At 57.8% G+C, this 14,532-nt stretch overlaps 1 protein-coding gene and 1 long non-coding RNA gene across 2 annotated transcripts; both read left to right on the top strand.

The window, feature by feature from the left end:
• Positions 1-350: 350 nt before the first annotated feature.
• LOC121363968 (separin-like) lies at positions 351-12,833 on the top strand. Its single transcript, XM_041486769.1, has 16 exons — positions 351-374; positions 466-637; positions 1,280-1,411; positions 2,038-2,194; positions 2,624-2,733; positions 3,551-4,007; positions 4,245-5,199; positions 5,871-6,522; positions 6,614-6,697; positions 7,957-8,170; positions 9,029-9,252; positions 9,676-10,082; positions 11,421-11,480; positions 11,624-11,785; positions 12,748-12,755; positions 12,827-12,833. The coding sequence occupies exons 1-16, from the start codon at positions 351-353 to the stop codon at positions 12,831-12,833; spliced, it is 3,825 nt and encodes a 1,274-aa protein (XP_041342703.1).
• A 13-nt stretch (positions 12,834-12,846) lies between these two features.
• Positions 12,847-14,479, top strand: LOC121363969. The gene is made up of 3 exons (XR_005956806.1): positions 12,847-12,988; positions 13,863-14,024; positions 14,381-14,479. It is a non-coding gene; the product is annotated as an uncharacterized LOC121363969 (long non-coding RNA).
• The last annotated feature ends 53 nt before the right edge of the window (positions 14,480-14,532 follow it).

The following is a 14,532-nucleotide window of genomic DNA, read 5'->3' as shown; positions in this document are numbered from 1 at the left end:
CCAGGCAGATCAGGGCGTGGCCCTGCTGCTGGAAGGGGATTGGGATGGGATAAAAGGACTGGGAGTGGGATAAAAGGATTGGGATGGGATGAAATCACTGGGATGATGGGATTGGGATGGGATAAAGGACTGGGATGGGTGGAATTGGGATGGGATCACCCCCATGATCCCAAATCCCATTTTTCCAGGCAGATCAGGGCATGGCCCTGCTGCTGGAAGGGGATTGGGATGGGATAAAAGGACTGGGATGATGGGATTGGGATGGGATCACCTCCATGATCCCAAATCCCATTTTTTCCCATTTTTCCAGGTGGATCAGGGCATGGCCCTGCTGCTGGAAGGGGATTGGGATGGGGGAACGGGATAAAAGGAAAGTAAAGCGGCATAAAAGGACTGAGATTACAGGTTGGGATGACCCCCCATGATCCCAGATCCCATTTTTCCCCGTTTTTCCCCTTTTTCCAGGCGGATCAGGGCGTGGCCCTGCTGCTGGAGGCCCTGAGGGACCCCTGTGCCCAGAGGGCCACCAGGGGCTGGTACCTGGCACAGGCCCAGAGGCTGCAGCTGGTGGCCACGATCCTGGAGCTGCCCCCGGCCCACCTGGAGCCGCCGCTCCGGGAGCAGATCCGGCAGCACGGTGGGAAAAGGGAATTTGGGAGGGAAAAATCCATCCCAAGGGAGGGGTTTGGGGTGAGGAGGAAGAGGGAGAGAGTTTGGGGTGAGGAGAAAGAGGGAGAGAGTTTGGGGTGAGGAGGGAATTTGGGATGGGCAGAGGGAGAGGTTTTGGGGTGAGAAGGAGGAAGGGGGGATTTGGGAGGAGGAGGAGGAAGAGGGAAAGAATTTGGGATGAGGAAGAGGGAGGAAGTTCAGGGATGAGGAGGGAGTTTGGGAACTCCCAGACTCCAAAGTTTGGGAACTTCAGGGAAGGAGAGAGTTTTAGGATGAGGAGGAAGGGGAGAGTTTAGGGATGAGGAGGAGGAAGGGAGCGGTTTTGAGGATGAGGAGGAGGAAGAGTGAGGGAGTTATGGGATGGAGGAGGAAGAGGAAGGGAATTTAGGGATGAAGAGAAGCACAGAGGAATTTTGGGGATGAGCAGGAGGAAGAGATAGAGTTTGGGAGGAGAGGGAGGAAGAAGGAGAAGGAGGGAGTTTGGAGAGAAGGAAGAAGGGATTTGGGATGAGGAGGAAGAGATGGGGCGAGTCAGGACTCGGGGGAGCCTTGCTGTGAGGAGGAGGAGGAAGGTCTGGGGATCCCCTGTGCTGATCCCCTGGAATTCCAGGCTGGAGCAGCCCCAAGGTGGCCCTGCTGGAGGCGCAGAAGCTGCTGAGGAGCATCCTGGTGTTCCTGGTGGGCAGCGACGTCCTGGGCAGCGCCCGGAGCCGCCCGCCCGAGGAGCCCGGCCCCGACTGCGGTCAGCGGTGGGACAGGGGCTGGGGGCCCTGGGGTGGGGTCACTGGGGTGGGGTGGGGTCATTGGGATGGGATCGGGGTCACTGGGATGGGATTTGGGGTCCCTGGGGTGGGATGGGGTCATTGGGATGGAATCGGGGTCCCTGGGACAGAATTGGGGTCCATGAAGTGGGATGAGATGGGATGGAATGGGTTTGGGTTCCCTGGGATGGGATTAGAGTCCCTGGGATGGAGTGGGGTGGGATGGGTTTGGGGTCCCTGAGGTGGGATTGGGGTCCTTGAGGTGGGATGGGATGGGATGGGTTTGGGGTCCCTGGGATGGAATTGGGGTCCCTGGGAGCCTGTGGAATGGAATGGGGTCCCTCTGGAATGGGATGGGATGGGCTGGGAGCCTCTGGGATGGGTTGGGGGTCCCTCAGGAAGGGTTGGGATCTCTTGGAATGAACTGAACTCCATGGGAAGGTCCAGGAGCCTTGGGAACAGCTCCATCTCCCTGGGAGTCCTCCCCATCCCATCTCCCCTGGGGATGGCTCCATCTCCCTGGGACCCCTCCCCATCCCATCTCCCTGGGACCCCTCCCCACCCCACGGCTCTCCCAGTATTCCCAGTGCCATCCCACTGTCCCCAGGCCCAGCGCTGGTGCACAAGTGGCAGGTGCTGGGGGACACCCTGGGCTGCTGCCAGCGCCTGGTGACACTGCTGGGCCACTGCGAGGTCCTGTGCCAGGCCAGGGCCTTCTGCAGCGAGGGACTGACCGTGGCCGGACACCTGCAGGCCGCCCGCTGGTCAGTGGTGGGATTGGGGTCATGGAGATTGGGTTTGGGGTCATTGGGATGGGTTTGGGGTCATGGGGATTGGATTTGGGGTCATTGGGATGGATTTGGGGTCATTGGGGTCACTGGGGAATGGTGACCAGCATTGAGGGACTATGGCTGGATACCTGCAGGCTGCCCACTGGTCAGTGATGGGTTTGGGAAGGGGATTGGGGTCATTGGGATTGGGTTTGGGGTCATTGGGATTGGGAATGGGATCATTTGGGTCATTGGCATCATTGGGATTGGGAATGGCATCACTGGGGTCACTGGGATAGGGATCCTTTAGGAATGGTGGGTCAGCAGCTCATTCCCACCTCCCTCCCAGCTCTGGTGGGCTCTGAGGGGTCTTTTTCCCCCGTTTTTCCCTGTTTTCCCCATTTTTTCCCCATTTTCCTGCAGGTGCACGTGGTTCCTGGTGCTGCAGTCCCAGCTGGAGCTGCAGCAGGGGGAGCTGGAGCTGAGCCAGTCCCACCTCCAGCACGCCCAGTTCCTGCTCCAGCCACAGACTGGTGAGCACTGGGGTGGGGAAATCCCAGTGATCCCAGCCTGGGAATGGGGGAAATCCCAGTGATCCCAGTCTGGGAATGGGGGAAATCCCAGTGATCCCAGCCTGGGAATGGGGGAAATCCCAGTGATCCCAGTTTGGGGCTGAAGGAATGATCAAGCTCGGACAGGACCCAAATTTTTGGACCCTTCTTTGTGCTGGAAAATCCCAAATTATCACATCCATCCCCTCCAGAGTTAAATCCCTTTGGGAAGAGAACCCCAAACATCCCTTCCCTCCCATCCAGGGTTAAATCCCTTTAGGAAGAGAACTCCAAACATCCCTTCCATCCCCTCCAGGGTTAAATCCCTTTAGGAAGAGAACCCCAAACATCCCTTCCCTCCCATCCAGGGTTAAATCCCTTTGGGAAGAGAACCCCAAACATCCCTTCCCTCCCATCCAGGGTTAAATCCCTTTAGGAAGAGAACCCCAAACATCCCTTCCCTCCCATCCAGGGTTAAATCCCTTTAGGAAGAGAACCCCAAACATCCCTTCCATCCCATCCAGGGTTAAATCCCTTTAAAAAGAGAGCCCCAAACATCCCTTCCCTCCCATCCAGGGTTAAATCCCTTTGGGAAGAGAACCCCAAACATTCCTTCCATCCCCTCCAGAGTTAAATCCCTTTAGGAAGAGAACCCCAAACATCCCTCCCCTCCAGGGTTAAATCCCTTTAGGAAGAGAACCCCAAACATCCCTTCCATCCCCTCCAGAGCTCAAGCCCAGCTGGGAATCACTCCCTACAAGACTCCAAACCCCAAATCCTCCCTGAATTCCCATTCCAGAACCCAAACCCTGCCAGGAGCCTCGGCAACGCCGGGCCAAGATCCAGCTCCAGAAAGGCCACCTGGAGAGGAGGAAACCTCTGGATCCCATTCCTGACCCCATTCCTGGTGGGGAGGAGGATGAGGAATTCCTGAAGGGTCCCTCCCTGGACGCCCTGGCTCCGGCCGCGCTCCCGGAGCAGCCGGACGCTCTCACGGCCTCGCCGGAGCTGAAGGGAAGAAAAGCCTGGAAAAGTCTGGAATTCCTGTCCCACCCCTCGGGATGTCCCTGCTCCTTCTGCTGTGACCCTGCCCTGGTGGCCCTGGGGCTGCGCTGGCTCCTGGCACAGGCCCGGGCGTGGCTGCTGGCCGGGGAGGTGGCAGCGGGGCTGGCCCTGCTCAGGAGGGTGCTGGCACGGTGTGGCAGCGCCGGCACCCGCCTGGCACGGGAGCTGTGGGGCAGGGTCCCGGGCGTGGGGTCTGGGGACATCAGGAGGGCTGGGGGGAGTGGGGACAGGAGCCTGCAGGGCCCCTCTGGGAATGGGGACATGGTCAGGGATAGGGGAGCTCCTGGGAATGGGGACATCGTCAAGGATAAGGGAATTCCTGGGAATGGGGACATTGTCAAGGATAAGGGAATTCCTGGGGATGGGGACATCAGCGGGGATGGGGACAGGAATCTGTCAGACCCCTCTGGGAATGGGGACATTGTCAGGGGTGGGGACAGGAATCTGTCAGACCCCTCTGGGAATGGGGACATCAGCAGGAATGGGGGCAGGGGTCTGCAGGACCCCTCTGGGAATGGGGACACCATCAGGGACAGGGACCCCTCTGGGAGCAGGGACACCCTCAGGGACAGGAGTCTGCAGGAACTCTCCAGGAATGGGGACACCCTTGGGGACAGGGACCTGTGGAATCACTCCAGGGGCAGGGATCCCTCTGGGAATGGGGACATCATCGGGGCTGGGGACCCTCCTGGGGACAGGGACCCTCCTGGGGTTGGAGACCCTCCTGGGGTTGGGGACCCTCCTGGGGACAGCAGCCCGGGCCCACTGGCTGAGCTGGTGGCCACTGGCTACTCCACGCTGGCCCTGCAGAGCCTGGCCAGTCCATCCCAGTGCCCCCCAGTTTGGGATGAGGATCTGGAGCAGGGACTGACCCTCTTGGGGTCCCAAAGTCCCCCCGTGGCCGGCCTGGGGGTGGCAGTGGCCACTCTGCTGCTGGCCAAAGCCGTGGCCGCCCTCGGCCGCATGGCCACCGCCCTCGGCCACTCCATGGATGATGTCCTGGCCCAGGCCTGGACCCCCTGTCCCCCACCCCAAACCCCAAACCCCTCAAAACCCCAAAAAACCCCCAAAGCTCCCGCCAAAACCGGACCCCAAAAAGCCAAAGCCCCCAAAGCCAAGGTGGGGAAGACCCCAAAAGTGAAGCCCCCCAAATCTGGGGACGTTTTCACCCTGGGGGACTCAGACCCCGAGGTCCCCCCCATTGTCCTGCGGCCGGGGGGGCCTTGCACCCCCCACCCCAAATCGGGGGTGCCCCCAAAAGCGCTGCTGGGGGGGCCCAGGACCCCCTTCACCATCTTCAGCGAGGAGCCCTCCCCACCTGGGGGCAGCTCCCGGCTCCGCAGGGCCCCCAAAATCCCAGGAAGGGTCAAGTCCCGGATCAGGGTGAGTTTGGGCTTGGGGGGGAGTTTGGGGAGGGAAAATTTTGGGGGGAAAAGTTTAGGAAGGGAAATCTGGGGGGGAAATCGGGAGGAGGAAAAGTTTGGGGAGGGAAAATTTTGGGGGGAAAAGTTTGGGAAGGGAAATCTGGGGAGGAAATCAGGAGGAGGAAAAGTTTGGGGGGGGAAAAGTTTGGGAAGGGAAATTTGAGATGGGAAATTCGGAGGAGAAATCAGGAGGAGGCAAAATTTGGGGAGGGAAAATTTGGGGCAAAACGTTTGGGAAGGGAAATTTGGGATGGAAATTTGGTGGGGAAATTGGGAGGAGGGGAAATTTGGGAAGGGAAATTTGAGGGGCAAAGCTTTGAGGGGCAGAAATTGGTAAGAGGGAAGGCTTGGGAAGGGAAATTTGGGAAGGAAAATTTTGGGGGGAAATTATTGGGGGGGGAAAGGATTGGGGAAGGGAAATCTTTGGGGAGGGGAGGAAAATTTTGGAGGGGCAGAAAAAGTTTGTGGGGGAACGTTTTGGGGACAGGAAATTTGGGGAAAGGAAGGAAAATTTTAGTGGGAAAATTGGGTGGGGTTGGGGGAAACTTCACATGGAAAACTTTGGGAGGGTGAGGAAAAATTTTGGGATGAAAATTTTGGGCTGAACCCCTTTGTCCCCCCCTTTTTCAGGTGACATTCAGTGACAGCGACTCTGAGGAGCCCCAAATTCCCCCAGATCCCCCCAAAACCACCCAAAAAACTTCCTGTGCCCAGAGGAAGGTTCAGCCCCAAAAATCCCCCAGGAATTCTCCAGGAATTGGAGCTCGGCCCCGGCGGGGGCGGCCCCGGAAGGAGCTGGGGACCCCCAAAAAGAGGGAAAAAAGGGGGATCAACCACGTGGAAAATCTGGAAAAGAAGGAAAATAGCATCCCTCAAACAGCTCTGGAAAAGAGGGAAAGAAGGGGAAACACCACAGTGGAAAATGTGGAAAAAATGGGAAATCCCAAAATGGAAAACGTGGGAAAAATGGGAAATCCCAAAATGGAAAACGTGAGAAAAAGGGGAAATCCCAAAGTGGAAAATACGAAAAATGACAACATGGAAAATGTAGAAAAGAAGGAAAAGGGAAAATCCCAAAAATCTCTGGAGAAGAAGGAGAACAGGGGTCCCCGCCGGGCTGGGGGTCCTCGGGGAAAGAAGGAGAGGGGGACCCCCCAAATTGGAATTTTGGAGGAAAAGAGGAACTGGGAATTTTCTGGGATTGAGGAGCGGGACCCCCTGAGGGCCGTGGAGGAGGAAGAGGAGGAGGAGATGAGCTTTGAGCTCCCCCCGCTGTCCCCAGGTGAGTTTGGGGGATTTTGGGGGGGGGGGGTTTCATCTTGGTGAGCCCAAAATTGCCTTTTTTGACCCCAAAACTGCCCCATCTTTTCCAGGTGGGGCCAGCAAGGAAATCCCAGGAATTGGGGACAAGGGGGATCCCCCAAATCCAGAGGGATCCTGCCCCTCTGCCCAGCCCGGTGAGCACCTGGAATTTGGAGGATTTGGGGAATTTTGGGGTGGTTTTGGGATTTAGGGGCTCAGCTGGGCATGGCCTGACTTCTCCAGGGCTTTTCCTTCCTTTTCCAGGAATTTTCCTTCTTTTTCTCAGGAGTTTCCTCTCCTGAACTTTTCCCTTCCCCAAATTTTTCCTCCTTTCCCCAAATTTTCTTTTCTTCCCCAAAACTTTTCCTCCCAAACTTTTCCATTCCCCAAACTTTCCTTTTTTGCCCCCAAACTTTGTCCCTCCTGTCCTGACCCCTCCTGTCCCCACTGACCACTGTCCCCTCTGCCTCACTGACCACTGTCCCCACTGTCCTCTGTCCCCCCAGGTGACCCCTCACTGACCACTGTCCCATCTGTCCCCTCTGTCCCCCCAGGTGACCCCTCTCTGTCCTGTCCCCCCAGGTGACCCCTCTCTGTCCTGTCCCCCCAGGTGACCCCTCTCTGTCCTGTCCCCCCAGGTGACCCCTCTCTGTCCTGTCCCCCCAGGTGACCCCTCTCTGTCCTGTCCCCCCAGGTGACCCCTCTCTGTCCTGTCCCCCCAGGTGACCCCTCTCTGTCCTGTCCCCCCAGGTGACCCCTCTCTGTCCTGTCCCCCCAGGTGACCCCTCTCTGTCCTGTCCCCCCAGGTGACCCCTCTCTGTCCTGTCCCCCCAGGTGACCCCTCTCTGTCCTGTCCCCCCAGGTGACCCCTCTCTGTCCTGTCCCCCCAGGTGACCCCTCTCTGTCCTGTCCCCCCAGGTGACCCCTCTCTGTCCTGTCCCCCCAGGTGACCCCTCTCTGTCCTGTCCCCCCAGGTGACCCCTCTCTGTCCTGTCCCCCCAGGTGACCCCTCTCTGTCCTGTCCCCCCAGGTGACCCCTCTCTGTCCTGTCCCCCCAGGTGACCCCTCTCTGTCCTGTCCCCCCAGGTGACCCCCTCTGTCCCCTGTCCCCTCTGTCCCCCCAGGTGACCCCTCTCTGTCCTCTGTCCCCTCTGTCCCCCCAGGTGACCCCTCTCTGTCCTGTTCCCCCAGGTGACCCCTCTCTGTCCTCTGTCCCCTCTGTCCCCCCAGGTGACCCCTCTCTGTCCTCTGTCCCCCCCAGGTGACCCCTCACTGGACACTGTCCCCCCAGGTGACCCCTCTCTGTCCTGTTCCCCCAGGTGACCCCTCTCTGTCCTCTGTCCCCTCTGTCCCCCCAGGTGACCCCTCTCTGTCCTGTCCCCCCAGGTGACCCCTCTCTGTCCTGTCCCCACAGGTGACCCCTCTCTGGCCGCTGTCCGGTCCCTGCTGGCCGAGGCGCTGGCGTGGGTCGGTCACTTCCCGCCGGGCTCTCTCTATGGCCAGCTGTGCCAGCTGCTGGCCATGGCCCTCGGGGACAGGGACCCGCTGGCCACCGCGGGGCTGCTGGCAGAGTCCCTGAGTGTCACCATGCGCCACCAGCTGCTGGCCATCGTCCACGCCAGGGCACGGTGGGTCACAGGAGTGGCACCTCCCGGTGGCACCTTCCAGTCTCTGTCCTCTGTCCCCTTCCCAGTGGCCCTGTCCAGTGTCCCCATCCCCAGCCAGTGTCCCCATCCCCAGCCAGTGGCCTCCTCCCTTCCCAGTGGCCCTGTCCAGTGTCCCTGTCCCTTCCCCAGTGTCCCTGTCCAGTGTCCCCAGCCCCATCCAGTGGCCTCATCCCTGTCCAGTGTCCCTGTCCAGTGTCCCTGTCCAGTGTCCCCATCCCTTCCCAGTGTCCCTGTCCAGTGTCCCCATCCCTTCCCAATGTCCCTGTCCCATTCCAATGTCCCCTTCCAGTGTCCCCTCCCTTCATCCCCAGGGCATCGGATCCCACCCAATGTCCCATCCCAATGTCCCCATCCCCAATGTCCCCACTGGGGATTCCCCCTTGGGGAAGGGACTCATCCCATATCCTACATCCCATATCCCCATCCTATATCCCACATCCCCATCCCATATCCCACATCCCCATCCCACATCCCACATCCCCATCCCACATCCCACATCCCATATCCCACATCCCCATCCCATATCCCACATCCCCATCCCATATCCCACATCCCACATCCCCATCCCACATCCCCATCCCATATCCCACATCCCCATCCCATATCCTACATCCCACATCCCCATCCCACATCCCCATCCCATATCCCACATCCCGCATCCCATATCCCACATCCCCTATCCCATATCCCCATCCCACATCCCCATCCCGCATCCCACATCCCCTATCCCACATCCCTATCCCACATCCCATATCCCTTCCCTCCATCCCCAAATCCCATCCTGGCCCCATCCCAAGGGATTTTGGGATGACCCCGCAGGAAGAAGAGGAAAGCAGCAGCAGCAGCCAGAGAGGACATCTCGGATCAGCTCCGGGGCCTCTCCCTGGATTCCCGGAATTCCCAGGATTCCCGGAATTCCCAAAATTCCCAGGATTCCCAGTCCCACCTGGCCGAGCTCGAGGAGCTTTTCCAGTTCAGCTCCACGGGTGTGGGGCCGGCGGAGCGGGAGCGGTTCCGGGAGCAGCTCCAGAAGATTCCCAGCGGTCAGTGCTGGGATTCCGGGCTGGGAGATCCCAAATTCCTGGTTTGGGGATTGGGAAATCCCAAATTCCACATCCAGGGGTTTGGAAATCCCAAATTCCCAGTCTGGGGATGAAATCCCCAATTCCCAGTTTGGGTGTTTGGTGGTCTCAAATGGGTTGGGAATGGTTGGAATTTAGGTCTGGGGATTTTTTTCCAGTTTTGGGATTCCATGGGGTGGAATTTGGGGGAATGTGCCAAGCCTGGCATGTCCCCGCAGGTGTCACCGTGTGCCAGCTGTCCCTGGTCAGTGCCAGCCCCGGGGACACAGAGGTGGCCTTGGATGGGGTGGGAATGGTTGGAATTAAGGTCTGGGGAGCTTTGAGATTTAGGGGGTCCAGGGGTGGGATTCCAGGGGAGGTCCCAGATTTGGGGTGTCCCCGCAGGTGTCACCGTGTGCCAGCTGTCCCTGGTCAGTGCCACCCCCGGGGCCCTCGGGGACACGCTGCTGCTGACCCGGCTGGAGCGCGGCGCGGAGCCCGTCAGCGTGCGCATCGCCACCGAGCGCTGCCAGGTCAGCGGGGCCGCCTTCCTCCTCCTCATCCTCCTCTTCATCATCATGCTTATCCTCGCCTTCATCATCATCCTTATCCTCATCATCATGCTTAGCCTCGTCTTCATCCTCATGCTTATCCTCGCCTTCATCATCACCCTTATCCTTATCCTCATCTGCATCCTCATCCTTATCCTCATCATCATGCTTATCCTCGTCTTCATCATCATCCTTATCCTCATCCGCATCCTCATCTGCATCCTCATCCTTATCCTCGTCCTTATCCTCGTCTTCATCTTTGTCCTCATCTTCATCCTCATCCTCCTCCTCATCCTCGTCCTCCTCTTCATCCTCATCCTTACCCTCATCTTCATCCTTAACCTCGTCTTCGTCCTTATCCTCATCTTCATTTTTGTCCTCATCTTCATCCTCATCCTCCTCTTCATCCTCATCCTTATCCTCATCTTCTTCCTCATCCTTATCTTCATCCTTATTCTCATCTTCATTTTTGTCCTCATCTTCATTCTTATCTTCATCATCATCCTCATCCTCCTCTTCATCGTCATCCTTATCCTCATCTTCATCCTCATTCTTATCCTCATCTTCTTCCTTACCCTCATCTTTGTCCTTATCCTCATCTTCATTTTTGTCCTCATCTTCATCCTCATCTTTATCCTCATCCTTATCCTCCTTCTTCTCCTCCTCATCGTTATCCTCATCTTCATCCTCATCCTCCTTCTCATTCTAATCTTCATCCTCATCGTCCTTCTTTTCCTTTCATCCTCATCCTTATCCTCATCTTCATCCTCATCCTTTTCCTCATCCTTATCCTCGTCTTCATCCTTATCCTCATCCTCATCCTCCTTCTCCTCCTCCTCATCTTCATCCTGCTCCTCATCTTCATCCTCACCCTCCTCCTTCTCATCTTCATCCTTATGCTGCTCCTCATCTTTATCATCCTCCTCCTCATCCTCCTCATCTTCATCCTTCTCCAGGAGCGTTGGGCACTGACCATTCCAGGGATGGAATCCTGGCTCCATCCTTTTCTTCCTCACCCTCTTCCTTTTTCCTCCTCCTTTTCCCCACATTCTCTTCCTTTGCCTCCTCTTCTCCCTACTCCCACTTCCCTCCTTCTTCCTCCTGCTCTTCCTCCTGTTTCCTTCTTCTTCCTCCTGCTAGTGGGGTTCTGATTGCAGATTTTGGGGTTCTGATTGCAGATTTTGGGGCTCCGATCCCAGATTTGGGGTTCCAATCCCAGATTTTGAGTATTTCCCTGGAACTGTCCCTCTCCCTGCGCAGGTGCTGCTGTCGGTGCTGTGTCCGGCCACTGACCACAGCGCTGTGTCCAGTGGGGTTCTGATTGCAGATTTTGGGGTTCTGATTGCAGATTTTGGGGCTCCGATCCCAGATTTGGGGTTCCAATCCCAGATTTTGAGTATTTCCCTGGAACTGTCCCTCTCCCTGCGCAGGTGCTGCTGTCGGTGCTGTGTCCGGCCACTGACCACAGCGCTGTGTCCAGTGGGGTTCTGATTGCAGATTTTGGGGTTCTGATTGCAGATTTTGGGGCTCCGATCCCAGATTTGGGGTTCCAATCCCAGATTTTGAGATTTCCCTGGAACTGTCCCTCTCCCTGCGCAGGTGCTGCTGTCGGTGCTGTGTCCGGCCGATGTCCGGCCACTGACCGCAGCGCTGTGTCCAGTGGGGCTCCGATCCCAGATTTTGGGGTTCTGATTGCAGATTTTGGGGCTCTGCTCCCAGATTTTGGGGTTCCGATTGCAGATTTTGGGGTTCCGATCCCAGATTTTGGGAATTTCCCTGGAACTGTCCCTCTCCCTGCGCAGGTGCTGCTGTCGGTGCTGTGTCCGGCCGATGTCCGGCCGCTGGCCGCAGCGCTGTGTCCGGCCCGGCCGCTGCGGGCGCGGCTGCTGCTGGACGAGGCCCTGGAGCGGCGCCGGGAGGGCCCCGGGGGCAGCGCGGGGTCCCTGGTGCTGCTGCTGGACAGGGTGAGAGCCGGCCTTCATCCCCACCTCCCTTCCTCATCCTCCTTTTCCTCCTCCTTTTCCCCCTTTCTCTTTGCCTCCTCTTCTCCCTACTCCCACTTCCCTTTTCATTTTCCTTCTTCCTCCTACTCTTCCTCCTGTTTCCTTCTTCTTCCTCCTGCTCTTCCTCCTTTTTCCTTCTTCTTCCTCCTGCTCTTCCTCCTCCTTATCCTTTTTCCTCCTCCTTCGTCCTCCTCCTCCTTTTCCATCTTCCTCTTCCTTCTTTTCCGTCTTCCTCCTCCTCCTTTTCCTCCTCTTTTTCCTCCTCCTTTTCCCCATTTTCTCTTCCTTTGCCTCCTCTTCCTCCTCTTCTCCCTACTCCCACTTCCCTTTTCATCTTCCTTCTTCCTCCTTCTCTTCCTTCTTTTTCCTTCTTCTTCCTCCTGCTCTTCCTCCTCCTTTTCCTTTTTCCTCCTCCTTTTCCCCACATTCTCTTCCTTTGCCTCCTCTTCTCCCTACTCCCACTTCCCTCCTTCTTCCTCCTGCTCTTCCTCCTGTTTCCTTCTTCTTCCTCCTCCTTTTCCTTTTTCCTCCTCCTTCTTCCTCCTCTTTCCTCCTCTTCCTCCTCCTCCTTTTCCATCTTCCTCTTCCTTCTTTTCCGTTTCCCTGGGATTCCTGATGGGATTTCCCTGGGATTCCTGTGAGATTTTCCCTGGGATTCCTGTGGGATTTCCTCTGGGATTCCTGAAATGTCCCAAACACCCAAATATCAGGAAAACCCTTGGGAATGTGACGCCATAACCCTCCCTGGCACTTCCTGTAGGATTCCCTTTTGGGATTTTCCCTGGGATTCCCACTTTCCCAAACCCCCAAATATTGGGAAAAGCCCTGGGAATGAGGCCTGACTCACCCCATAACCCACCCTGGGATTCCTTTTGGGTTTTTTCCTGGGATTCCCTTCGGGATTCCCCCTGTGATTCCTTTAGGGATTCCTGTGGGATTTCCCGTGGCATTCCCGGAGTTTTTGGGGTCAGGATCCCATTCCCATTCTGTGTCTTTCCCCAGAACCTGATCGAGAGCCTGGACTCGGAGGTTTTGGGGTGCTGGCGTGGGCTGCTGCTGCCCCGGGATCCCGGGAATTCCCCCCTGGATGAGCAGGAATTGTCCCAGCTGCTCCAGGAGCTCCGGGAATGCGGCTGGGACCGGCCCGAGCCCGCCCTGCTCCGGGTATGGGGCTGGGATTGGGGTTTGGGATTTGGGGTGGTGACCCTTTGATTTGGGGGTACTGATCCCTGGATTTCAGGAGGATGATCCCAGGATTTTTGGGGTTTTGATCCCTGAAGTTGTGGGAGATGATCCCGGAATTTGGGGGGCTGATCCCTGGATTTGGAGTGCTGATCCTGGGATTTGCGGGGGGTGGGGGGGGGTGATCCTGGGGATTTGGGACTTTACCCCTGGAATTTAGGGTGTTAACCCCACGTTTTATGTTCTGCCCCACATTTTGGGTTGTTGATCCCAGATTTTGGGGTTTTGCCCCTGGAATTTGGGAATTCCCCTGGAGCTGTCTCTCCCTCCCCAGGTGCTGCTGTCAGTGTCCCCTGTGTCCGGTGGGGTTCTGATCCCGGATTTTGGGGTTCTGAGCCCGGATTTTGGGGTTCCAATCCCAGATTTTGGGGTTCCAATCCCAGATTTTGAGTATTTCCCTGGAACTGTCCCTCTCCCTGCGCAGGTGCTGCTGTCGGTGCTGTGTCCGGCCACTGACCACAGCGCTGTGTCCAGTGGGGTTCTGATTGCAGATTTTGGGGTTCTGATTGCAGATTTTGGGGCTCCGATCCCAGATTTGGGGTTCCAATCCCAGATTTTGAGATTTCCCTGGAACTGTCCCTCTCCCTGCGCAGGTGCTGCTGTCGGTGCTGTGTCCGGCCGATGTCCGGCCACTGACCGCAGCGCTGTGTCCAGTGGGGCTCCGATCCCAGATTTTGGGGTTCTGATTGCAGATTTTGGGGCTCTGCTCCCAGATTTTGGGGTTCCGATTGCAGATTTTGGGGTTCCGATCCCAGATTTTGGGAATTTCCCTGGAACTGTCCCTCTCCCTGCGCAGGTGCTGCTGTCGGTGCTGTGTCCGGCCGATGTCCGGCCGCTGGCCGCAGCGCTGTGTCCGGCCCGGCCGCTGCGGGCGCGGCTGCTGCTGGACGAGGCCCTGGAGCGGCGCCGGGAGGGCCCCGGGGGCAGCGCGGGGTCCCTGGTGCTGCTGCTGGACAGGGTGAGAGCCGGCCTTCATCCCCACCTCCCTTCCTCCTCCTCCTTTTCCTCCTCCTTTTCCCCACTTTCTCTTCCTTTGCCTCCTCTTCCTCCTCCCTACTCCCACTTCCCTTTTCAATTTCCTTCTTCTTCCTACTCTTCCACCTCCTTTCTCCTTCTTCTTCCTCCTGCTCTTCCTCCTCCTTTTCCTTTTTCCTCTTCCTTCTTCCTCCCCTTCCTCCTCCTCTTCCTCCTCCTCCTTTTCCTCCTCCTTTTCCTTCTTCTCCTCTTCCTCCTTTTCCCCACTTTCTCTTCCTCCCCTTCCTCCTCCTCCTCCTCCTCCTCCTCCTGCCCTCACTGTCGCTGTCCCTGTCCCAGCACCTGCAGCGGCTCCCCTGGGAGAGCTCCAGGACCCTCCGGAACGTTCCGGTGACGCGGCTGCCGGGGCTGCGCTTCCTGCTGCGCTACGGGCTGGCACGGCAGGTACACACCTGGGACAAGGTCACACCTGGGACACACCTGGGACAGGG

The sequence above is a fragment of the Pyrgilauda ruficollis genome, unplaced genomic scaffold (genome assembly GCF_017590135.1).
Source record: "Pyrgilauda ruficollis isolate IOZ18807 unplaced genomic scaffold, ASM1759013v1 scaffold782, whole genome shotgun sequence".
NCBI classification, from domain to species: domain Eukaryota; kingdom Metazoa; phylum Chordata; class Aves; order Passeriformes; family Passeridae; genus Pyrgilauda; species Pyrgilauda ruficollis.
The sequence above is the reverse complement of the archived record's forward strand: the minus strand, read 5'-3'. Positions and strand labels throughout refer to the sequence as shown.

Coding starts and splice junctions, on each gene's coding strand:
- LOC121363968 (XM_041486769.1), top strand. CDS start 351: ATGGGGGAACGGGATAAAAGGAAA. Junction 375..465: donor GGGAACGGGATAAAAGGAAA/GTAAAGCGGCAT, acceptor CCCTTTTTCCAG/GCGGATCAGGGCGTGGCCCT. Junction 1,412..2,037: donor GGAGCCCGGCCCCGACTGCG/GTCAGCGGTGGG, acceptor CACTGTCCCCAG/GCCCAGCGCTGGTGCACAAG.